At 40.9% G+C, this 26,324-nt stretch overlaps 2 protein-coding genes across 5 annotated transcripts in view; both read right to left on the bottom strand.

Moving 5' to 3' along the window:
* The window catches only part of si:ch211-165g14.1, a 13,843-nt gene extending 3,307 nt beyond the window's left edge, over window positions 1-10,536 (bottom strand). For 3 of the 4 annotated variants that reach the window (XR_004565594.1, XM_034190185.1, XM_034190187.1), the window contains exons 1-5: window positions 10,254-10,536; window positions 7,261-9,254; window positions 7,052-7,145; window positions 6,708-6,757; window positions 4,149-4,217 (exon numbers count right to left, since the gene is read on the bottom strand). Coding sequence is in view for 3 of the 4 variants with exons in the window: in XM_034190185.1 (XP_034046076.1) it covers window positions 4,176-4,217; window positions 6,708-6,757; window positions 7,052-7,145; window positions 7,261-9,252 (2,178 nt within the window). In the remaining variant the exon portion in view is untranslated. Of the gene's footprint in view, window positions 1-205; window positions 214-4,148; window positions 4,218-6,707; window positions 6,758-7,051; window positions 7,146-7,260; window positions 9,255-10,253 lie in introns of all 4 variants that reach the window. The other variant, XM_034190186.1, reaches the window with a different exon arrangement.
* A 1,645-nt stretch (window positions 10,537-12,181) lies between these two features.
* LOC117527519 (myosin phosphatase Rho-interacting protein-like) overlaps window positions 12,182-26,324 on the bottom strand; it is a 51,599-nt gene continuing 37,456 nt past the window's right edge. Inside the window, exons 16-22 of the mRNA XM_034189908.1 lie at window positions 22,950-25,298; window positions 22,595-22,742; window positions 22,005-22,110; window positions 16,239-16,398; window positions 13,235-13,336; window positions 12,805-12,891; window positions 12,182-12,733 (exon numbers count right to left, since the gene is read on the bottom strand). Coding sequence (XP_034045799.1) covers window positions 12,593-12,733; window positions 12,805-12,891; window positions 13,235-13,336; window positions 16,239-16,398; window positions 22,005-22,110; window positions 22,595-22,742; window positions 22,950-25,298 — 3,093 coding nt within the window. The 3' untranslated portion in view covers window positions 12,182-12,592. The remainder of the gene's footprint in view (window positions 12,734-12,804; window positions 12,892-13,234; window positions 13,337-16,238; window positions 16,399-22,004; window positions 22,111-22,594; window positions 22,743-22,949; window positions 25,299-26,324) is intronic.

Below are 26,324 nucleotides of genomic sequence, written 5' to 3' on the forward strand. Positions count from 1 at the left end.
ATATACTATATATACATATATATATACATATATATACATATACATATATATACATATACATATACATATACATATACATATACATATACATATACATATATATATACATATACATATATATATACATATACATATACATATATATATACATATACATATACACATATATACATATACATATATATATACATACACATATACATATACACACATATACATATACACACATATACATATACATACATATACATATATATATATATATATATATATATACATATATACACACACACACATTAGACCTCTTCAAATTAGACCTTTTTCATCAAACTTATGCAAACTGATATTATTCCCATTCTCCAAGGTCTAAATTAACTAAATATACCAGTTATTTTGATCTTGGACCTTGGCTATGCCTGCCTCAAGAGCCATGTAGTTTTTTTCAAAAACGCTGCAAAATTCAGGATATTATGTCCTTGTTTTCTTTGTAGCTTCCCAGAGGTTAATGCTATAGCATTGAAAGTGGTACCAAATGAAAGCTAATAAAATTGTCTTGCATATGGTGTCAAACACATGATGACCTGTGTAAATTTTAACAAATTTTAATGCACAAACATACATATTTTTGATGCTTGGAAAGGATGACATCATATGATACATAACTATCTCAAAAATGTTACTCTATAGTCTATACAGCTTTAGTAAAGCTGTATAGACTATAGAGCTATAGAACTATAGACGATAGGGCTCATGAAAAATGAGAGCAAAAACAAAAGTGTTGGATTTATATTTTTGTTCAGTGTATAATTGTTTCCTGGAGGTTAATGCAAAATATTAAAATGCATGTTTTGTTTTAAAAGCAGTGCTAATATATTCAGTTTCATTTGGCTCATTGTAACTGAATATTTTACTCATTACTTCCAGTGAAATTTATGATTTTGTTTCAACTTTACTTGGTGATAATTTGGCTTTTTACTTGTCAAACTTGTCATGTGACGTTCACTGAGCTTGATGCAGCATACAGCTTTAGTAAAAACACCATATTATATATATATATATATATATATATATATATATATATATATATATATATATATATATATATATATATATATATAGTGTTTTCTTTTTCATGCAAAAGCATGTAGAAGTTGACACACCCAATCCTTCATAAATTCAGTGTCCATTTTGTATACTTTCATAGATTTATATACAAAGTGCCTCATGTTGATATATTCCAAGATATACTGTCAATCACAATTTAACAAAAGTCAATGAAAATTTCACAACTGTCTCAGTCTTATGATCACTGGGTCTGATTTTTACTCTTGTCAACAGGCCAGTTCAAACAGTGGCTAGAAAGTCTGGCCAGGTCATCATAAGAAATAATGTAGTTTCTGGTTGAAGAAGATTTCAAGAATGGAGCGCTTATCACAGAATGTACATCAGATTCAGGAATCCAACAATGATCATTTCTGCTTGGCCAGTGGAAGGTTTTAGCTGGTCCCTTAGGATGCATAAACTGAATCTTGTAGTCACCAATTTCTTGTGAGACCTCCTGCACCACACCAATCCACCGGGCATTATCGTACCTGCAGGACACAAAGTTCTGAGGTCTCATGACTAGAGGCACATCAGCACTGCCTTCATGTTCACTACACAAGGGTTCTTGAACTGCCACCACATCTGGAGGGTTCACTTGTTCACTGAGTTTATAGACCTGCATCTTTGTCAATTAAACTGGGACTAAATGATGGAACTGTAATGTTCCTTTGATGGTCTTAGTCTTATCTAGACTTGAGTTCATTTTCACATTTAGCCACCTCATCTACTGGTAGTGTTGACATAGATACTTTGAAAAGTCAGTTTATTACTCACTTTATACAGTTACTCTGTATAATTACTTCATTAGTAGCTTTATCTAGTTACTTTATTAGCATCTGCCAAGAACTTGTAACTAATAACTAATGTAACTAATAAGAACTAGTAACCTAACTTGGTTGCTCTTAAGATTGAATAATCAAAGTAACTAATCAACCAAGTAATTAACAGTTACTTTTCTAAGTACTGAATCTTAAAAATAATCAAGTTAGATTACTAGTTACTTTATTAGTTACATTCAGCAGCTGCCCTCAAGTTATCCACAGCTGCTAATGAAGTAACTGTGTAAAGTACCTTAAAATAACTAATAAAGTAACTTTTCAGAGTAACTGTGGCAAAATGTCTACTGGTACATGAAAGAATTACCCCTCTGGCCTGTATTTACTCTCTAGCGCGCACACACACACGCACGCACGCACGCGCACACACACACACACACACACACACACACACACACACACACACACACACACACACACACACACACACACACACACACACACACACACACACACACACACACACACACACAGCACTAATGAAGGACACCAAAGCCAAAACGAAACAAGAAATCTGGACTTATGATGACTCTCTGAGACATCGTTTAACTGTTGTCCAGCTTTGTTTCTGTAGCTGGCACTTTGGCCGAATTTTCAAACTGTTGAAAAATGTGAACGAATCCTAACAACAACCTCAATTTGTCCATATTCTGTTTTGTGGTCTATCTTGACGTTTCCTCATCATTTGCGTAGTTCCTGTACTGTCAGCATTCTGTTTGATTGTCGTCCAACTTTGTCCAACCTCCAGTCTCTCTCTCACCTCTCAATGTCTCTGGCTAAGACGTGCATGTGTGCGCACACATTGTCAAGACAACGCTCCTGCAGGCGGCTGTGGACAGCACAGACTCGCTGCAGAAATGATTACACGCTAGCGCTCCGTTTTGATTTTGTTTATAAGCATCAAGGTCGCCGTCCGCTTCATTTTTCTTTTGTTAGTTTCAGTCTTTTATGCACTCTGCACTCACAGGCTTTTCGGTGATGGGAGAAATCCAGGTTCATTCGTTCACGTTTTCTCGACGATTTGTGACTTTGGGACTTTTTTCCTTCGTTCAGCTAACAGAGTGTGATGTGTGACCGGGCCATTATACACATATCTACAAGGAGTCTTGAGATAGGGCTCTAATTCTATCCCAATCTGCTCAAGTATAAAAAGAAAACCCCTCTAATTTTTTAATATGTTGTAGTTGACACGTAGGACTACATTTCTCATAATGGTGTCAAACAGGTTGGGCGTGTCCCACACTGTAAATTTCAAGGTCAAAATATACATTAAAAGGTCATCCAACTGAAAAATGCCCAAATGCACAAACAACCTTGTGGTTCCCCATTGTGAAATACCTTTTTTTCCAAAATCGGACCAGTGGTTGCTGAGTTACAGCAGTTTGAAATTTGACAGCCACACCCTTTTTCACAAAAAAAGGTGAAAATTTTAAATTGTGATATCTTGAAAACCTTTGGTCTGAGAAAGATGACATGTGAAATTTTGGCTTTTCTGCCCAAGAATTACCTATATACCAAATTTCATATAAATTGGAGGGAGTGAGGTTTAAAAATGCAAATTTTGGGGGGGTAATTTGAGATACACTGAGCCTTCTATGGGAATTTGCTCTGTTGTGGAGTCAGCCTCAAGTCAAGGAACTACAAGAAAAATGGCTTCCCCAATAACGTCAAAATATGAGCTTGAGTTTTCCCACTGGGTTTCTCCTTGTTTTTAAAAGTTTCAGCTACATCAGAGATGTTTAAAGGCTTTACACACATTTTCAAATTTTCTATTGTCTGATTTAGGCGAGTCTGTGCCGACTATAGCCTGTTTTTTTAGTGTGGTCTTCTGTTGCTCTCACTCATCTGTTTCCAGCTTCGATGTGCTCTCATTCAGTTAACGGTATTGACTTTCTGCCAAGTGATTGGCTGACTGTGTATTTATTTGAACGAGCACTAGAACATGTTTACCTAATGAAGTGGCCACACAGCTCCATACAGTAACACACTGCACACAAGTCTAGTATATCAATTTTAAGTAAGATGAACTAAGCCTGTATCACAGACAAAAGGGGGTGTGACAGATGGCGCACGCAATAATATCCCTGTTAGACTGTATCCTGTATCACTGTGAGGCGTAAAAGGATTCTGATTCAGAAGGTAATAATTGTGAAGGAGTGTCCCTCTAACTATTATGACGACTGCAACAATGCAAATTGCATTACGTACCTCCAATGGCCCCAGAGTTCTTTCCCGTCACCTTTTGTCTTGTCTCATTACACACGTGAAAGGTTTGTTCTGACAGATTTAAAAAACAAACAAAAAATATATATAGCAACTGAAAATTAATAAACAACAAAATGTGGTTTGACAAAGTACAATCAGGGTGTAAACTTTTGTAAGACAGAAATGACATTGGAATTTTCTGATTTAACAGTTTTTAATATCAGTACTTTTCTTTTGTGAACTACAGAGGACCACAAGGCTCTATTGTAGGTCCTTTCTATAGCAGCACCTCTGTTCAGATCAAGCACAGTTAAGAAATATCAACCCTAACAAATATTAGTCAGTTTTATATGCAGGACAAACCAGTGTTTGTCATAAATAAAACATGGAAAGTTGTCTGGCTACAGTAAAATTACTGGATACCATGTGACATCCGGCTTCTAATTCAGAGAAGACACATGTTGCTCAATACATCAGTATGATCAAATCAAAGTTTCACTGGATACTTGAAAACTGCCAAAAAAGTGTGATGTTTTCACCCCACTTTGGACTTTGATATACATACTAAAGAAATTATTGGTTGTTGTTGTTGTTCATAACTCAAGTTGTAGTACAATGATTCAAAACTATTTTGTCAACAGGTGATGCAGAGATTTCATTCCTACAAGGAAGTGCAAAATAATACTAATAATGATAATAAATTAACGGGGGCATGATCAGTTAAAAATTGTTAGATATATTACATCACAGACACATTTAACATCACACAAATCCCCTGATATTAGCCAAGCACAAGATAACCGGTCTGGGCGGCTTTGCTTGAGCTGCTGCCCCCGCGACCCGACTCCGGATAAAGCGGAAGAAAATGGATGGATGGATGGATGTTTGTTTTAATGTATGAAATGTATGTTTAATGTATGTATTTTTGTCAGTTACTGCTATTTTTTTTGTTTTGCAAAAGGGTACCTTTGTCCTACTGATTTATCAAATCACATGTATAGCATCTGATATTCTGCTGTATCGTTATTACAACAGCATACTTCAGTAGCAGTGGTAGTATTTCTTCAAACTGTTTATAATGTGCATTTACGGATAAACCCTTGTGTGGTCTTGGGCCATACCATGTTATAGTATAAAAACAGTGTGTGTTTTTATACTATAACATGGTATGCGGGACCATTTACTATAAGACAATAAATATCTAGCACTTAGGCAGAGGGAGGGGTCTCCAGCACGTTACTCACAGCCCCTTTATAAGTAGCTCCTCAAAGGGTTCATGAATTGTACACAAACTGACTACTTGACTGGTCACTCAGTAAACGTACTTTAGATTTCTATCCAATTAAATTCACACGTGTCCCGTCCCCTCCTTACGCAAAATGTTTATTTGCCAATTACCTGTCAATCAAACACTGCCGCTACTGTCAATGAGTCAGAGTGGGATTATCATATGTCGGAGTATTTATAATTACCTACAGATATAATCCAAGCCTAGCCTTCATTGATGCATTTCATTTAAAAATACCTATTTTTATGGTTTCATTTGGACGGAGGGCCGTTTTATTGTCGAATTCACTTGAATTTGTCTTTATAGTCTTGCTGTGAGGCTGGAACACAACAGTTCCTGTTGATCCATAATCATGAACAACAAGTGTGCATTAAAGTTCATCTGCAGTATATACTGAAGTATGTACCCAGTGTTTAAGTCAAAATAATACACAATAATCGCAGAAAAGCACACAGAGTTATTGGCCATTTTTGACTCTGAATATGATGGACTTTACAAGTAATATTTTCTATATGGGTGATTCTTAGACTACGGGCACTTATTATGTCCTTTGATCATATTGTATGAAAAACAGAAAAAAGGGGAAATTTCACACTTTTATAGTTATCTTTACAATGAAAGTGTGTTAAGAAATTTGTTCTAGTAGTCTATGATGACTTTTTCACCTTTTTTCAGCATCATTATATGCAAATATTGCCGTTTTGTGCTTGTCCCACACCCAGACTTTTGATCTTCAATGATAAAAATGAATGGTAAAGAAACATTTTTTCTAATGTTTTAAAATATCTCTGAATAAAATATCAGTAAAATAATCAAAACATAATTGGGGTATTCAATGTCATACAACTGTTGTGATTTTTTTAAACAAAATGTAGTTGTCCCACACTATTGCCGTAATTTCCACCACAACACTGTAATGTCCCTTTAAACAGTTTGCATGAAAGATTATTTGGGTAGTTTCTATGGAGATAAACAGTGACATCAGAGCACATGTATATAGCGCCAAATCACAACAAACAGTTGCCCCAAGGCGCTTTATATTGTAAGGCAATGGTGTGGTGGAAATTACATTTACAAGGCCAATAGTGCCCGTAGTTAAAGAATCACCCATATGTCTTGTATCACATTCTTCACAAAACACATTAGGTAGAATTGTCAAAACAGGTGCAATAGCATCCTCTGGTGGCCAAGCAGCTCCATACACAGGACCAAAACAAAACCAAATAACCTTGTTTTCTGGCATTCATAAACATATTTTTTAAATATATGTTTACCTTGTGTTCTGGACATCTCAGTGAGAAGTTTTCTTCATTTAAGACACAGCCTAAAAACACACACACACACACACACACACACACACACACACACACACACACACACACACACACACACACACACACACACACACACACACACACACACACACACACACACACACACACACACACACACACACACACACACACTTCAGTTCTTCTATCTGAGGGTTAGAATACCATCATTTCTAGGTCCATCTGAATCTAAATCTCACACACACATTTACCAGATGATGTTACATGTGGGCAGACAGCAGCCGTTTCCATTTTAGTCTTGTGTAAAAAGATAAACAGCAGCGTACCTGACTGAAGTGCACATCTGTAGTGGTAGTTTCTGCTGCAGCCTTTTTGGAAGCAGCCCGTTATTGCACCCGTTTGCTGGCAAGATGAACATGACTGAAAACAGAAGAAAGAAAAAAATATTCCCACAGCAATGAAACCCGCTGTTGGTTTTTTTTTTCATGTATTTATTTTTTACATTACCACTTTGACTGAACAGCGCTAAACGTACCGTTTCTCGCGCGAGCTGCGCAGCCTCTCGTAAGCCGTACAGCTTTCCTCTGACCAGAAAGACACCAGCTGACCAGATGCCACAGTCCTCGTGAATCCAGCACTCGCTGAGACGCAGAGGCACCTTTGGGAGTCGGTGGTTGTCGAACCCGTGCAAACCTTTGACGGCTGAGCCGCCGTCATAGTCACAGTCATCTGAAGAGTTTACTGAATAGCTGTTGCCGAGTCCATTTAAATTTGCTTCCTCTTCCTCCTGGCTGCTGCAGTCCTGCTGCCGGCGCTGAGAGTCCACGGAAAGACCGGAGGGAAAATAAGGGCCGTGAAGATCCCCAAGACCCATGACGTTGGCCGTCTGACCGCACAGGCAGCACGCCAGCGTGGAGCGACACCTGCTTTCTGAACTGAGTCGCCCAAGCTGGAAACAAGACGTACTGGGGACAAATCCCGCTGTGGATTTGTGGGCTGTGGGAGTAAAACCTGTGCTGCTCCTGACTTCTGCTTCATCCTCCTGATAGTTGACCACAGTACACAAACTCTGCTCCATGTGAACGAAGGGGTAAAAGTTAGCCAGTTTCTTGTCCTTTTTCTCTTCCTTTACAGTTGCATATTTCAGTTTGATTTCTGGCTCTCTGGGGGAAAACAAAGCAGATGGTCCGGTCTGGCTCCGCCTCTTTCTCTTCCGTCTTTTAATGCGTTTTTTATTTGCTGACCCATTTGCAATGGTGGAAGAGGCCACACGCTGCTTTGCAGAGCGTCTCAACTTTTTTACCTTACTGACGGTGATGGCCTTCTTTCGTTTACAATCAACAGTTTTCTTATACAAGGGGTCACTGAGAGGCTGCTCGCCGATTGACTCCCTTTGCGGCGATGTGGATGGGCAATTCCCATCCGTCCGGAGGTCCACAGCCGATTCACCCGATTGGCTGCTCCGTCTTTGTGAGGGTTTGCGCTGGACCACAGACTCTGTGTCTGAACTTGACACTCGGAATAAATAATCCAACAAGTCATCAGAATCAAAGTTTTCATTATAAATACCGACTGTAACATTTTTGGCCCGTCTCCTCAAACTGGACCGTGAGGGACTGCAGGTGTACTGAGACCATTCAGGGACAGGGTTCCTGTTTCGGGTACTGTATCTGACTTCTCTGGGTGGAGATTTTTCATTATCACTTTGAGGAGATTTTCTCAGCAGATTTTTCTTACAAGGAAAACTGCGGTCTTTTTTCTTCTCATCAGAGGCTGTAACTTCGATGACATCACTGTCATCGCTTGAAACATCTACCGGAGATTCAACAGGATTGCCGTAAACGGCACTTAGGTCTGACTGGAGGACTATAGGTCGAGTATGATGCACAGGAATGTCCACTGAGCTGTCTGAGGAGTCTTCTGAGTAGGAACTGTCAGGACTAGCTGAGCTCAGAGGTTGAGGTAGGTAACCTTGACCTTCCTCCAGAGAGGACACAGCTGGTGACAGTGGTTCCACAATGTGCCTCACACTGTCTTGGATGAAAGGACTACACAGAAGTGGCTCCTTACCCGAGGAAACAAGGAAAATAACGTCAGAGCCGCTGTCACTTTCCTCTCCACCACTGCTTTCGGGAACAGGGCTGCCAGGTTGCTTAGGCCCATAGAACCCCGGATGCCAGAGACTGCCATGAACTCCGTCATGGTACAGCTCCAAGCCTTGAGCTAAAGCAGAATTCATGTAGTCACTGAGAGACTCTGGACTTTGCTCCATGTCACCACAGTGGACAGATCGACTTGTCTCAGGGTGCAGTGACGTGGACAAGGAGTTGTAGGAAGATGTGGCTCTGGAGCCGCTCCTGTATGGGCAGGCAAGATCTGAGCTGCAGCTCGGCAGACGTCTGTGGTACCACTCCGGTTTCTTTGCCAGGTCCTTAGCTTGTGTGTGGCTGCAAGTCAGTGGATTGACTGAGTAGCTCTTAGACAGATCCATAGTCGTGAAAGGTGGATCCTGTGAGGACACTTCCATCACTGCAACACACACCACAGACAGTCATTATGAGGAGGAACACAAACACTGTCACCCTGAATGGCCATTAAAAAGACCCCACAGAGTGTATCCACATCCAAGAAGAGCTTTCCTGTTCCACCAACACCACAGCTGTTATAAAGAAGGCCCAGCAGTGACTGCACTTCCTGAGGAAGATCAGAGTTGAGCAGAAGCTGCTGGGTCTATCGTGACACCACTGAAAGTGTGATGACATACTGCGTCACAGCGTGGTTCACCAGAAGTACAGCCGCAGACAGAAAGGCTCTGCAGTGAGTGATAAACACCGCCAAAAAAATCACTGGCTGCCCCATCTTGAGGAGATCGCTACCTCCCACTGTCTGAGCTGATCCAGAACCGTCCTGTCAGACCCTCTCACCAGCACATCACCTGCTTAGCCTGCTCCCCTCGGGCAGGCTGAGCAGAGAACATATATTTATTTCAAATAGCTTGTACATATGTTTTCTTATTTTAACTCAAATTTTTCATTTGGTCTGCTAAGTTAGTTATTTATGAGTCACAGGCGATAGCTGCTTTTTATCTTTTCTTATTGTCACAGTCAGTTTCAAAGCAGCACCCCTAATCTGTACAATGACAAATAAAGCTTCTATTATATTCTATACATACACACACACAGACAGATACAGACAGACACACACACATACAAAAAAACAGACACACACAGACAGACATACACACAGACAGACACACATACAGACAGACAGACAGATACACACACACAGACACACATACAAACAAACGGACACACACACAGACAGACAGATAGACAAATTCTAATATCAAGATAAAGATCAACTTTATTTATTCCGATGGAAATTATGACATAATGACGTGAATTCTCGTTAAATTTCATAAGGGGGCGATAATTCCGTCCTCCTCTGTGACTGTGAGCGTGACATTAAAGAATGTTTCCGGTGTTCGTGGTGAAATAAAGAAGTGGAGCCGGGTGTCGGTGTTCTTACCCCTGAGGAGGAGCCCGGGGTTCGGTCGGCGCTTCCCCGCACAGCGGCGCTCCGGCTCGGTTAGCTAACGCTCCGCTCCGGGCCCAGCAGCGGCGCTGGATGTAAACAAAAGCACTCCGAGCTCATGCTAGCTGGCTAGCTAACGTTAGCCCGCTCAGCTACCTGTAAGTGAGACGGGCCCGCTCCGAGCTGGTCGGACAGCCGGTTAATGTCTAATTAACGGGTAATTACGGCCCAAACTGACGTCGGTACTTTAAAGTTGTCATCATGGATACCGTCTCCCCAACACTGTCAAGTTACACACAACACACAGGGCGAAAGGCACGACGCTGTCAAAGTAAAAGCTCCAGTCCCTTGGTTACTTTGTAAGATGCATTTTAGCAAAAAAAAAAAAAAAGCACACTTCGACAAGAAACAAAAATAACTTACGTGTTTTGAAATGGGTTCGAAATTTTCAATATCGCCCTTTCCGTTAACTTCACAAACATCGTGACCAAAGATTTGTAGTTTTTTTTTTTTTTTTCGTGGCTTTAAAGTTGTGCAACTTTGAGGAAGTCCTTAAGATGACTTCCGGTAGTGGTAGTAAACAAATGTCGTACTTAGAAAATAACTGAAACACGCACAGCAAAATAAGTTCAAAATGTACACTCAGATTTTATCTATCCGTTCAGTAATTTTAATTGTCAAATTCAGCATCGTTAACGGATATGAACCCGATGGCTTCCTGTACCGATCTTCAAAACGAAACAAAATTACGACCGTGACAATGAAATATGATTGATCCCGCTGGCGTCCAAACTTGTGGAAAATTTGAAGAAAAAAAAAAACTGTCACTGAGCCTCGACATGAGGATACCGGAAGCATTGCAGCAGCCATCTTACTACACTCAGACATCCCGAGAAGAGCTGAATGGATCCAAGTGAACCTCGAACAAGCTTTTTCTGTGTATTCATCCGACGCTGCTCCCGTTAGGGGGCGCCACAGAAGATCAACCATTTCCATCTCACCCTGTCCTCTGTCTTCTTTTGCCACATCATCCACCTGCACGTCCTCCCGCAGCACATCCATAAACCACCTCTTTGGCCTCCCTTTTCTCCTCCTGCCTGGTGGCTCCATCCTCAGCATCCTTCTCCCTATACGTATACCCTGGGTCCCTCCTCTACACATGCCCAAACTATCTCAAATTCACCTCTGACATTTTCTCCAAGCCACCACAGCTGCCACAGTACTTTCCATACTGTGGCAGCTCTGGCAGTTTGGGGATTTCAGGTTAATCATTTCAATTTATGAAGGAAATAATGCCAGACTGTGGCTGGTTCCAGTTTGTTATATTCAAGTTTTGACCCAGTTCAAACCCCACCTCTGCCACATTTCTCCATGTAACGTGGAGTTGCATCAGGAACGATATCCGGCGTAAAACTTGTGCCAATTCAACATGTTGATCCACCTCGGATTTGCTGTGGCGACCCTGAGTGCAAACAAGGGAGCAGCCAAAGGGACTTACTTTCATTCTGTTCTCATAAAACTAAACTATTTCATATATTTCAGGTTTCTGCATCGGACAAACTAAAGCATTTGAAGATGTCACCACAGGCTCTGGAAAACGGTCACTGGCGGATCTTGTATTTTATTTTATTTTTTAAGAGGAATCGTGTTTTGAAACCCGAAATCTCCTGTAAAAATCACACAGATGTCCGCACTAATATCTAAAGTGAAGCCACAGAGAAGTTATAAATCTATATAAGTCGTGTCCTTCCTCCTCCCACTAAATTCTACAATGATCATTACAGAAACACCACATGAGGAGTCACATTTTATTCTGGCAAACATTAGCATTGAATGCAAAGACCACCCAGTGTGAGACACACGCGTACTTCCCTTATTTATTTTTTAATAGTAATAATGAAGTTCACATCAATAACACCATTGTACAATATAAATTAGTTTGTGAGCATACTTTCAAAATTAAGTCTTTTCACAATTGAACTGACAGAACATTTAATGAGAATGTGTGTTGAAAGTTTGTGAGAAATGAAAACTACATGTTTCATGAAACATCAAAATTCAAGAAAACAAGAGACTGTACAGACAGTGACGGTGACTTTTATGATATTTATAAGAGTATTTAATAAGGCACAGCTTACAGACTCCATCAGTCACCACAAAATCACTCAGTGTGGCACCATGTTTGTCCTGGATGGTAAACAAACCTGTCTCCAAAAGTGAGACGATAGAAAGAGAACACGTGTGAATGGAGGTTGGAGACGCTCTGCAGGTCCTACTAGGTGGACTGTATGACGTGTTACACTCTGCAAGCGAGAGAAGTGTGAAGAGAGTATTTATGGTGAAGGGGGGACCAGGGCCTGGCGTGCTAGCCTCAGGTTCTCCCTCAGCTCGTCCACCTCTCGGACCGTTTTGGCCCGTAAGATGGACAGCTCCGTGTGTGCATCCTTGTACTTCTTGGTGGCAGTCCTCTTGTCCTGCAGCATGACACAGATCACGTGTTTATTCTCTGGCAGACGTGATTCACGCGTGTGACTCGGGCACTCACCCTCTGTGCTGACTGCAGTTCGTCCTTCAGAGACATGATCTCCTGCTTCAAGCTTTGGACTTCAGACTCCTTCACTCTCAGAGTAATCTGAAACCAGAACGTCACGTAAGTTTCACGTTTATTACGACTGGTTGCAGCCATGTGGCCTTGAATGACACCTAGTGGGCAAACCGTCGCTCAGCAGTACGGCAGCACTGGTGGTCCAGTAAACGGAGGGTCAGCAGATCAAGTCCTAGTTACATCTGTGCATCAAAGTGCCCTTGAGCATGACACTAAACCCCAAACTGCTTCATCCAATACATTTGTCAAATCTGAATTCAAGGCAGCAGGTGGGTGCTCCTCGAGCACGCCGGTTTCCTCCCACCATCTAACATGCTCGTCAGCTTTATTAACGTTCACCTGGACAAACCCGCCGGACAGACAGACTCACCTCCAGTTCATACACACCCATCCCCTGACTGAGCGGCAGGGCATCCTGCTTGGCGAGTGAGCACAGTCTGGTGATCTCTGCTGCCAGGTGACCACTCAGCTCCTAAAACCAAGAACAACAAATTCTGTTCTCACCAGCTCTGGGTTATTTAGTCCTTGTTAAAACAGCACTTTCCCAAACAATGATGTATAGATACGGAACACACGAAAGACTCCACATGACCCAGACGGGACCAATGAAGTCCGAACACGCCCCCATCTCACTCACAGCACTTACCGAACAATCAAAGCTAGCAGGCTCTGCTTTGTGCAGGTGCCTTACTAAAGTATTTTTTCTGGACTGAGTGGTGGTTTAGGTGGGATGTGAACATTATAAATTATGGTCACATTGATCAAGGCCTCACTAAACATGGAGCACACCATGGAATCTTTACATAGTTAAGGGCCCCTTCACACATAACACGATTGAAGTCAACCAGTGTACAAAGGAGGAATTGCATGCCATTGGTGAAAAATCTGAACCGCCTCAAATGCCTCGTACACCCGTTGCCACATCATTCACGCACATAAGTGGCTGAAAGACAGCAAATGCCATGAGCGTTCTCATTTGATCCCCCTCTCAGCAGGTGTCGGCCAAATTCCAGGTGTCACAGACGAACATCTGACACCCCTCGCTGCACACTTAGAAAAGGCGGGGCTATTCATGCTGCTGGTATGATAGTGGAGAGCAGGCGACTGCATTCGACCTGTCTGTAATAAATGCCTAAGTGCAACATGAAAGTGGCGTAACCTAGCAAAACACAGGGGTGTGACAGTGACTGACTGCTGCGACCTGCAGCTGTTCAGATATCGGTGCTCGCAAGTCAAAGGTGGGAAACACCTGTACCGACCTCACGTAACTACAGCGTGAAGCGCGGAGGTCGACATATTGCTTCAGCTGACCGTCGTGTCAGCTGAAGCAAAGCTGCTGAATATCGTGCCATGCAGGAAATCACCCTACGGGACGCCACCGCGAGGCACGTGTCACTGCGGGATTTCCCCACATTGTAATAATTAAAACAAAGGTCACATTTGCAGCGGATCACTGCTGATGTGCTCATGAAGCCAGAACCTGCTGTCGCAGTCCGAACGGTCCCCCCTAAAAATTGGTCCACCCTGCCTTCACTGCGCATGTGTCATTAGCCGCGGTTCACTGATTATCACTTCCTTTCTGCTTCAAACTGCCTCCAGTCATCATCTGTCTCAGTGACATATCTGAAGCTTTTCTACAACAATCATTTACACATAAATTCAGCATTATTTCATCATAGAAGGTGGTGGAAGCGATCAGAGTGCCGCAGCTACACGAGCAGCTAGCTGATGCGTTCACTGCACATCGGCCATTTCAAAGCGTCATTGAGTTTCATCTTGTTTCTGCTTAAAACTGACTTTAGAATGATTTAAGAGGTTTTTCTCTGTCAACTGATGGTTAATAATCACATTAATCCATTTGATTACTTTGGGTTGAGAGAGTCAGACTCAGATGAACTGCTGTGGTCCCAAATTACACATGCACAGTGAAGGCAGGGCGTTCGGTCTGCGATGCCAGCTTTTCATAAGATGGGAGCCGATGTCCTATGAGTTGTCATTCCTGTTGAGAGGTCAGCCACCGCACATGTGTAGTTCTCTCTACCCAGACTTTCACCCCCCCCCACTGTCAAGTTTACGTGCCTCTTTACCGCGCAAGCGCAACTAATGTTTGTATTGTACAATTTTTCACATTAACGATAATATCACAATAATTTATAAACATTGCACAAGTTTAAAAGGGCTTTAAAATGCTGGAATCACAACAGTACATTTTATTGGTTAAGAATGCTTATCTTTTACCAGCAAGTACATTCTACACATTACTGTGTTCGGATCAGAGGTGGGATGAATTCACCGTCAAATCATTCTCAAGTCATGAATCTGCAAGTCCCAAGTCAAGTCTCAAGTCAGCCTGCAAATAATTGGTGGTCATTATGACTTGAGACTTGCTGATTCATAACTTGAAAGTGACTTGATGGTGACTTCCTCCCACCTCTGGTTCCAATGAACAATTTATATGTTTATTTGCCCGTCAATAGAAGCTAACTTGGTCAAGAATCATTCAGTGAATGAAAGTGAAACATGACAGTGCGCACAACTCGGCGGGGTTAGGTCATCCTGACCCACAGAACTGTCGCTTTATGCGACGAGGCGCACAAGTCAATAAGACCGCACGTCTCGACAGAACACCTGCCGGCTCAAGCACATCAGGTAATTCATGTAAGAAACGTGTACGAGAGAACAGTAATCCACGTCATTTCATTAATTCCCGGTGTACGTCTACGTGGATGCCTGTCTGAATGTGCATTCCTCATGACAGCAGGTGGAATGCTTCGTGGTTCCCCACTTCGTTTTTTGGTTTGCAGATTGTCTTTCGGTTTCTGCGTCTTTTGTGTTATGTGTGGAGGGGTCCTATGCAGTATTATGAGTACTAATCGCTGTTTGCTGATGTATTAAAATGTAAAATGCCATTTTGCCATATGATCATGTTTTATTGGAAAATTGCTTAGAAACAATGCACATCTGAAATGGAATCTTGATGAGAACCGCTGCTCAAAATAACAGGTGACAAGTGGCTTCTTCGTCCATCGTGCAGAGAGAGAGAGAGAGAGAGAGAGAGAGAAACACATATTTGTAGCTTCAGAACTGAAACTTCCAGCCTGTAAAGACACTGAATGACAATTTCCTCCATTAAAAAAAACTGCAGAAAATAAGTGACTGAAACTAAAATAAGTTTTGAGTAAAAATTTTATATTCTTAGATATTTTAACAGAATTCTGTAATACAAAAATCTAGTTAAATTCAGACACAAAGCACCACTGCAACATCATCTTGTCAATTTTTTCTGTAGTAAAGGAGGTAGGAGGACACTTTCTGCTACACCTGTTAAGCAGAGTAAAAAGCAGATGTTGTAATGTTGGGCGCTCTGTGCTCACCTGGTTTCTGGTCCTCAGGCCCTTGTTTTCCTGTTGGCACTGACACAAAGCTTTTCTCTCTGCATCCAGAGCCTGAATAAGGTGACCGTTCTCCAAACACTTCATGGAGTACTGCTCGGACAAAACCTGCAGCTCCCGCTGGCTTGAGGCCAACTCCTCACTAGAAACACACACATGCAGTTTAGCAGCTTCTGGATTTGTGTGCACAAGTAGCTCAGGCTAAAGCAGAATGTGAGCAAACAGACTTCAGACTCGTGTCTGCACAAACAAAACGTAACGTCTGTGATTTGATGCCTCGGGTTAATGTAAATAATCCTGTAATGGAACAGTTTACTGGCCTCTAGTCAAAGTGCAGGCTGTAGTGTATCAGTTCAAACGGAACATTTGCACTGCTGACACTGTTTTTCATAAAATACATTTTGAATAGGGTTTTTTTTTTTATTTAGAGAAAGCATTTGATACTATAGATCATACTGTGCTATTGAATAAACTACAGAGTTATGGTATCAGGGGGCTGGCACATGATTGGATAAACAGCTATTTATACAATTGGTGTTAATGTGTACATATTGGTGGGACAAATTCTGAATTCATGAAAATTACTTGTGGGGTGCCCCAGGGTTCACTTGGGACAGACCATGGACATGATGGAGAAGGAGCTACAGACGTTTAAACAATGGTTTGATGCAAACAAATTATCAGTCCACTTTGGTAAAACAAAGTGTATCATTCATGTTCAGCCGCTTATCTGAGTCTGGGTTGCGTGAGTTTGACCATTCAGTATTGAGCTCTGCCTAGCGGCAATGAAATGCTGCTTTGTCCTGAACCTGAATAACTTTCCGTAAAACTCCTTTCCAGGGACGGTCCCTGCGGTGCAGACCTGTGCAAAGGTGTTGCTGCTCCCGAAATGGTCCACAAGTTCCTGTGGTGGAAACGGGCCTGTACAGCAGTTGCCTGTTGTCCTCATCTTCCTTAGCATATGCTCTTATTTTCAAATTCTGAATTCTTGAAGATTACTGGTGGGGTGCCCCAGGGTTCAGTCCTTGGGTCATTGCTGTTTCTTTTATATATTAAAGGGTCCCTGCCACGCTATGACGTTTTACATATTCTTGAAGAATAAAAAAGCTTTTTCCACGTTGTCTTTTTTTTTAACCATAAAATTGCACTGAACAAGTATTTAGACGTTTCGTTACCCATGTGAGAATTTGAATTTTCCGCCTCCGAATTGACCTACTTTTTCACTGCGACGGATATGACGTCATTCGAGTAAATGTCTCGCAGCGCCGCTCTGTTTACCAACATGGCAGACACGGACAGCGAAGGCATAGTGCGCGATTATAGCGAAGATTTAAGTGACATATTGATTGTTACTGAAGAAGATGAGGAAGTTTCTGATGAAGATATTAACGGCGTAAATAATGAGCGGCTCCAAACCGTGTATGTTCCAGCTGAACGCAACAGAAAGAGGATGAAGCTCAGCTGGCAGCAGCAGCGCTGAGGACAATGACACAGAATGGTTTGTTCACTCATCACTTTCGTATAAATGATCATTTATTCCTGGCACGGTGTTTGTGTATGAAAAAAAATATTTGAGCAGCACAGCGTGCTTAAATTCAGGAGTTTGTTCTAAAATCACTGAAAATAAAGTTTCTGTACATTCTGTATATTTAATCATTTCTAAGTCAGTTTCTTGTGATTGCTAATTCTTCACTTTTTATTTAAAGCAAATTATTGCAAATCTTTATCTGAAAAGCTGTAGACCCAAATGGGATGGGGGGGAAAAGATTTCTTAATAAAAGAAAATTTTACTTCTATATCTGTTGTCAAATTTTATCAGGCATAATATTGTAGAAAAATGTTTATGCTAAATGGAGACTTACCTGTCTAAAATACACATACAGAACATCTGTAATCATAAATTGTATCACATCTAATCTACTTTGAATGAACAGACGTCTGAACAAAAAACAGGCTGTTCAGTTTACATGCATATGTATATTTGGAAAACATAAAAATGTCAATGTTCTGTTTTTTTCAGGTGCTCATCTGAACACAGTCAGCCGATGCCATTCATGATCGAGTCTCGCTGTTGCAGGGAAATTTCTAGTCTTGGCGGAGATGCAACGTGGTGGCGAAAATCCTCAATGTGTCACACAGCTGGCTAGTTTCTCGATTGTATGTTTGGATGCAGATGTCCTCAGAGTGGCACACTATGCCTACATGATGCTCCACATTACGAGTCAGCACATGAAATAGAAAGTTTAATTTACATGGTTTATAGAAAAAAGTAAAAAATATTCAAATACAAAAAGAATGAACTGTTGTTTTGAACATAAATCCATGCTATTTTTTGTAGCAGAAAGTATCATCATATCGCATATCGGAAATTTGTGCGGTTGTGCTGGGGACACTTGGGAAGGCACAGAAGGGTGCCACTACCAGCTTGTGTTGTATTCAAAATGAGTACTTTTCCATCACCATCAGCCGACTACACTGGCTTTCAGTTTCCTCCTATGGAGTGAGGGGTCGGGCTCATCGGTGGTACCTGGTCCGCTTGGCAGCATCAGCCTCAGCTTTGTCCGTTCACGTTGGCTGCTCAGTGGAGGATGATCATCGGTTTGCATTTCTGGTCGGTTTGGTGTTTTGCAGATCTGAAGAACCTCTTTTTCTATGTCACTAACATAGACTGAATAAAATGTTTTTTAATAAATTGTAAAACACTTCTCATTTGAATGAAATAATGTTAAACATATGTGAAATTGTATTTTTATTCTCTTTATCATGCTATATAAAAATATACAAATCTTTTTTTTTTTCCCATTTTCCACATATCACATGTTGGATATGTGGCTAACTTTCTCACTGTGAATCCTCTTTTCCACTAAGGAAAGTATATTCTGAACCGTGGTCTCTCTTGCTTTGTCTGCTTTTGTTGTCTCCCTGCATTTTCATTCAAATGAAGGGTTGCCACCAAACTCCTAAAACAGAAGTTAAAACAACATTAATAAAAACATTGCTTATATACATTAAAAAATGCTGTTTGAAAGTTAGGGTGTTATTGAGATAACACAGACAACTCACCTGCAAAGCTGACCATGATATGAGAAGGAGACTCGATCACGAGTGGCATCGGCTGACTGTGTTCAGATGAGCACCTGAAAAAAACAAAAAACAGAACATTGACATTTTTGTGTTTTCCAAATATACATATGCATGTAAACTGAACAGCCTGTTTTTTGTTCAGACGTCTGTTCATTCAAAGTAGATTAGATGTGATACAATTTAATTACAGATGTTCTGTATGTGTATTTTAGACAGGTAAGTCTCCATTTAGCATAAACATTTTTCTACAATATTATGCCTGATAAAATTTGACAGACATAGAAGTAAAAATCTTTTCCCCCCCATCCCATTTGGGTCTACAGCTTTTCAGATAAAGATTTGCAATAATTTGCTTTAAATAAAAAGTGAAGAATTAGCAATCACAAGAAACTGACTTATAAATGATTAAATACATACAGAATGTACAGAAACTATTTTCAGTGATTTTAGAACAAACTCCTGAATTTAAGCACGCTGTGCTGCTCATATATTTTTTTCATACACAAACACCATGCCAGGAATAAATGATAATTTATAAGAAAATGGTGAGTGAACAAACCATTCTGTGTCATCCTCCTCAGCGCTGCTGCTGTCAGCTGCACTTCATCCTCTTTCTGTGGCGTTCAGCTGGAACATACACGGTTTGGAGCTGCTCATTATTTACACAGTTAATATCTTCATCAGAAACTTCCTCATCTTCTTCAAAAACAATCGATATGTCACTTAAATCTTTGCTATAATCGCGCACTATGCCTTCGCTGTCGCTGCGAGACATCTACTCGAATTACGTCACATCTGTCGCAGCGAAAAAGTAGGTCAACTCGGAGGCGGAAAATTCAAATTTTCAGATGGGTAACGAGACGTCTAAATACTTGTTCAGTGTAATTTTATGGTAAAAACCCAAAGACAACATGTGGAAAAACCTTTTTTTAGTTCTTCAAGAATATGTAAAAATGTCATAGCGTGGCAGGGACACTTTAATGATATATTTTTGGTTTCCAAGTCTGCAAGTTGTAGTTTATTTGCTGATGATACGACTGTTTTGTAGAGGGCATCATTTGGGACAGCTCCTGGACATGATGGAGAATGAATTACAGAAATTTAAACAATGCTTCGATTCAAACTATCACTCCATTTTGGTAAAACTAAGTGTATCATATTTGGAAACAAGTCCATGAAATTCTGCAGAAATTTATCATTAAATGATATTGAAATTGTAACTGATACTAATTTTACTGGTGTTATTAATGATAAACTGAGCTGGAAAACATTAATTTTGTTAAAACTAAAATGTCAAAAGCCATTGCAATTTGCATAAAGTACAAGATTTCATTTCCCAACGCTCATTAACATTATATCATTCATTGCTCCTTCCATATATGACCTACTGCATTGAGGTATGGGGAAATACATATAAAACTAATACTAATCCAATATTTTTGTTGCAAAAGAAAGCTATAAGAATTATCTGTAATAAATCATATTGTGAGTCAACGAATCTATTGCTTGCCTGTTTACATATTCTAAAATTCTGGTTGATTACATCACAATACAAATTATGTATAATGTTAAAGATAAACGTTTGCCACAACATGTCCAGGATCTCTTTAAAATGAGGGACTCCACATACAATTTGAGAGGAATTTTATTTTTTGAGAAATTAAGGATCCAAACTACTGCAAAAAGTTATTGTGTTGCTTTATCTTGACCTTGGAGTTCAACTCTAATCTCTTTGGAAGTAATTATGGGCTCTTTGGTTACCACTTGTATGATCCATCTCTTCAATTCATCATCAATTGTCCTCTTGTGGCTACATCCAGGGAGGTTGGCTGCAGTCCCGTGGACCTTAAACTTCTGAATATGAGCACTGGCAGCTGTAGTCAGAAGAACATCAAGCTGCTTGGAGATGGTCCTGTAGCCTTTACCTTTAACATGCTTTCAATAATTGGCTTTCTAATCTCCTGAGACAACTCTGTCCTTATCTTTCTGTGGTCCATGTCCAGTGTGGACCACACCATGATACCAAACACCACAGAAAAAACTTCTCACCCTTTAAATAGGCAGACTGACTGATTAGAAGTTTGAAGACACCTGTGAGGCTAATTACAGGACACACCTTAGTTTAACGTGTCCCTATGCTCAAATTATTTTCAATTTTTTCTCGGGGTACCATCATTTTTGTTTAGGCCAGTTTCATTAGTTTGTTTTTTTTAAATGATTCTGTCAAACCACAATTCAAAAGCAATGTCTGATTTTCAATCATTCAAGTTATTTCATGGACCATTGTAGAGTTTTTTTCTTTAACAAAAGAACACCAACAATTTGTCAACGTCTGTACATAATTTAAATTTACATAGATCACATGATTACTTAATTTCAAATTCATTATCATGCTACAGAGAGATCAAATTATAAAACCGGTGTATAGACATTTTTTGACTTTGACAAGAAAAATTATGATAAAATTATTATTATTATATTTTACTGGACTCACATTTCAAGCTGATCTTTTCATAACCGGCCTCATTTTGTAGGAATAAAAACTTGAAGTGTGTCTTTTTTGATATTTTCCAGGAAAAGGTTTTAAAAAGTCAGACAGTTCTGACACAAAGGGAACCCTGGCCGGGGTTATCGATATGCAAGTGATTTTGGGAGCAGGCGGACCTGTGCTGAGCATCTACGTCCTCCTTGTGTGCGTTCCCAGACTGATATCTCCTTTGCACTTCTCTTTCCAGCTCCAGCCGGTGAGCGTTCTTGATCGCTTCAATTGCTGAAACAAGAAAGACAAGAGGGAATAATATTTAAAATTTCTGTTCTAAAATGTGAACATCTTTTTTTTTTTTTTTTTTAAAGTATTCACTTTCATGCTGAAAGCACTCTCCAGTTTTAGTTATACAAACTAACCCCATGAAGTTTTTTTTTTTTTTTAAAGAGTGTAGGGAAGAATGTATATGATTGTGTCATTAAAAAAACAAGTGTTCTTCTGTACCAACCCACTGGATTTTATTATCGTATTGACAAAATGAAAGTCCTGATGTTTCTCTAAAGCCTCGTCTCTCCTGTCAAGGACACACTGTCTTGTCTTCTCTGTGAGAACTGTTGCCATGTCTCATTTGTCCCATGCACTGGATTTGTCCATGTAAAGTAAATTCACAGGCATCCACGTGTGCACAATGTATCTATTGTGGCTCAAGCTCAAACATGTTAAATCTTGAAGCTACCTAAAGCACAGACATGTGAACCTCTGTCCTCACCGGTTGCAGTAGCAGCACTCTCCTCCTGCAGCAGTCTGTCTCTCTCCACCAGGAGGCGCTCTATTTGCCGTTTGTGTTGGTACTGCAACTCCACCACCACCTTTTGATGAGACCCTTCCATGGAGGCAAATCCACGGTCACACGTGGCCTGTAGCCACACGTGATACTCATATACATCGACTCATAAGCTTCAGCACAACACAGTTTTTAAGAAATTAACAAACTGAAAATATGGTTTGATCAAAACAAATTCTCATTAAACTTAAATAAATGTAAACAGGGATGAAGTGGAGTCACTAGGTGTGCAATGTTTGAACTGATGTGATCATCAATTTTAAATAGCGATGCCACATACCTTCAGCTTTTCCATTTCCTTCTCATGCTGCATCTGAAGAGAAGTCATTTTCCCATCAGACTCTAGTTTCATCTCATCTGCTGTGACAAACAGCTGCTCCTCCAGCTGCTGCACTCTTCTTCTCAGTAGAGCCACCTGCTCCATCTCCATCTCCTGACCTCCACATTCTGTGTCCTTGTGGAAAGCAGCGCTCATCTCCGTGTTTGCATCCATAATCACCTCCTGGATTCTCCATCGAGACTCATCAGTTGAATGTTGGACATCCACGCGGCTAAGAGGGGACTCGCTCTCAACAATCACCTCAGTATTTTCAAGTTCGTCTTTATTTGAATATGCTTCCCCGGTTTTTTCGGAGACACGTTCTTCTGCTCTCCTTTGGCTGGTGTCTGTGTCCTGTTGGGAAGGCTCCTCTGACTGGCAACACCAGGGCATCTGTTTCAAATCTGACCACCTGGTCCTCAGCTCAATGTTGTTGTCCCTCAGGTGGCCACAGTTGCTGCAGAGGAGTGAAGACGTGAGCAGTTTCTGTTGGGCTTCTGCACGTTTCTGCTCATACGCTGTCTGTAGTCTGCTTATGTGACAGCAGTAGAGGGCTTCTGTCGCTGCCGAGTGAAGAAAGCCGGCCCACGGGTGCTTGAAGAAAAGCCCCTCAGGCATCGAGTGGAGTTTGCTGTCAGCAGAAGTGCTGATAGAGGCGGCAATGTTGGTGAACAAAGACAGTTTCATCTCTGTGATGACTGCAAAATGTTCCATTACTCTTTTATCCATTTTACGTAGCTGGTTATTGAACACGAACCCCCTGCCTTCTGACGCACTCACACTTGCAAGATTCCAATTAATATCTACATCTTTCTGAGTCTTTCCTTCACATGCTTTCTCTAGATTTTCCCTCCGCTCACCTGGGCATGAACCTGTATCTCTAAGGCCTAAAAGCAGCACTTGATTCTCTGCCATCATATGCTGTGTGACATCACAAAGAACCACTTCTACAGGTAGCTCCTCAATCAGCTGACAGGGGTTGGCCTTCAGCTCACTGAGCAGCAAACTCCAAAACATTTCTTCCCACTTCAGCTGACTGAGCGCTGTAAGTTTGTTTTCTTCACACACACTTTCTGTTGCTCTCTCCATCACACCCAAATCTAACCTGTCAATCATCTCTAACAGTTTCTTCAAAGCTCTGAACCTCATTACCATGCCCTCCATCACTTGCTGAAACCTTTCTTCTCCTAAAACAGACCATGTCCCTTCTTTCAACCTCTCATTCTCTCGCTCTTCAGTCAACCTTCTGAGTTCAGCCTCCATCCTAGTAATTGTTTGAAGGTGAAGTTCCTCTGATTCCTCAAGCTTTGCATTCTGTATCAGCAACTCTTTGCATTTCGCTTCGGATTGGTCAAGCCGCCTCTTCAACTCTGTCACAATAAGCTTGATGGAGTTGATATGCTGGAGAAGATGTACTCCTGGACTCTTAGCACACTGCTGTTTTTCATCTTTGTCCTCTGATTCTGCTGGGGAGTCCAGACCCTCCAGTTTACTCTCTCTCAGCTGGAGCAGCACTTCTGTGTCCTGCAGCTGTTCCTCCAGGGTTGAAAGCAACATCTGGTTCTCCAGCAGCTGCTGGCTCCTCATGGTCAGCTCCTTTTTGAGGTCTTCTACTCTTTTTTGTTCTATGTCAAAGTGATGAGGCCCCAAGTACCTGCTAGTGAGCTCTGATTTCATCCTTGTAATCTCTCGGTCTGCTTCTGCAAGTTGATTTAACAATTCCTGGTTTCGCTGGTTGAGGGCTTGGTTCTTGCTGGTGAGCAGCTCTACCTCTTGGGAAAGCCTCCTAATAATCAGCTGGTCTGGAGGAATGTGTCGCTCCAAACAGTTTGCAGTGTCAAAATAGTTTCCAGAGATGTCATTTCCTTCTGATGGCTTCTCAGTGAATGGATATGAATTAAACTGGTTGTTGGTCATTTGTGTTTCTAACCTGGGAAACTGCTGATGAACTTCTCCGTTCATCTGATTCTGATGGTTTAGTGCTGTGCCATTTAACTTTAGTCTAACAGATCCTTCTTCACTCTGAGACAATACCTGCTGGCAGTCTAAAGCAGGTGAAGCCCCAGGAAGCAGATCCCCCAGTCGTTTCACACTGTGCTGCACATCATGTAGCTCAGGAAGACGAGATTCCAGAGAAGGTGGACCAAGGTTAAGTAGTTCCTCTACACGGTCTTCAACAAAGTTCTGTTGCTGTAGCAATTGAGCGGTATCTTTGTGCTTGTTATCCACACGATGAATTTGGCCATTTAGTGGCTTTTGTTTTGTTCCCAGTAAGCAAAGACCTGCTTCAGAACTTAATGGGGGGAGAAGCTTTGGGAAGATAAAAGAGAACAGCAGAAGAACAGGGAAAAATAATAATAAATATGCTGACATTACAACAATAATCCCAACAAAGAATGTTCCAGGAAAATTATGTTCTCCACTCAGATTGCAATAGCCAATCACAGATTAGCCTTTCTGTCCATCATTTACCTGTATTTTGGCCTGCTTGGCGCCAGAAAGTTATGTTGGATCCAAAAGGATCCAAAAAGGCTAGGACCAAAAGTTATATTGGATCGGTTCCCACTGACCAATAGCGTTAGAGCTTACTGCCAACAGCTAGCCAATCAGAGCGCGACATACGAAGGTCAGGAACTAGCTGACAGACACTGGTTGAAAAAAATGGCAACAAACATGTCAACAACAGCAGAAAATCATCTGCCAGCGAGGTTTGCTGAGTTCACAGAGGAGGAACTGGTGGAAATATTGAACTCCAAGGATGCCAAAAACACTAAGATGGTAGACAAGCACGCTACTGACGTTTTAGAAGTATTCAAATGCTGTTCACAACAAAATAAATTGATCTAATTTACTTGACTCTTTGTTGTTTGCTTAATTTGGGAGGGGGGTGGAGAACATAATTGATGGATGGTAAGGAGTCCAACGCCGAGTCCAATATAACTCCAAGTTGGACTCCTTACCATCCATTATTTGTATTATATATATACATATATATATATATACATATATATATATATATATATATATACATATATATATACACACACACACACACACTCAACAAAAACACTTTTGGTTTTGCTCCCATTTTGTATGAGATGAACTCAAAGATCTAAAACTTTTTCCACATACACAATATCACCATTTCCCTCAAACATTGTTCACAAACCTGTCTAAATCTGTGATAGTGAGCACTTCTCCTTTGCTGAGATAATCCATCCCACCTCACAGGTGTGCCATATCAAGATGCTGATTAGACACCATGATTAGTGCACAGGTGTGCCTTAGACTGCCCACAATAAAAGGCCATTCTGAAAGGTGCAGTTTTGTTTTATT

The sequence above is a fragment of the Thalassophryne amazonica genome, chromosome 16 (genome assembly GCF_902500255.1).
Source record: "Thalassophryne amazonica chromosome 16, fThaAma1.1, whole genome shotgun sequence".
NCBI lineage: Eukaryota > Metazoa > Chordata > Actinopteri > Batrachoidiformes > Batrachoididae > Thalassophryne > Thalassophryne amazonica.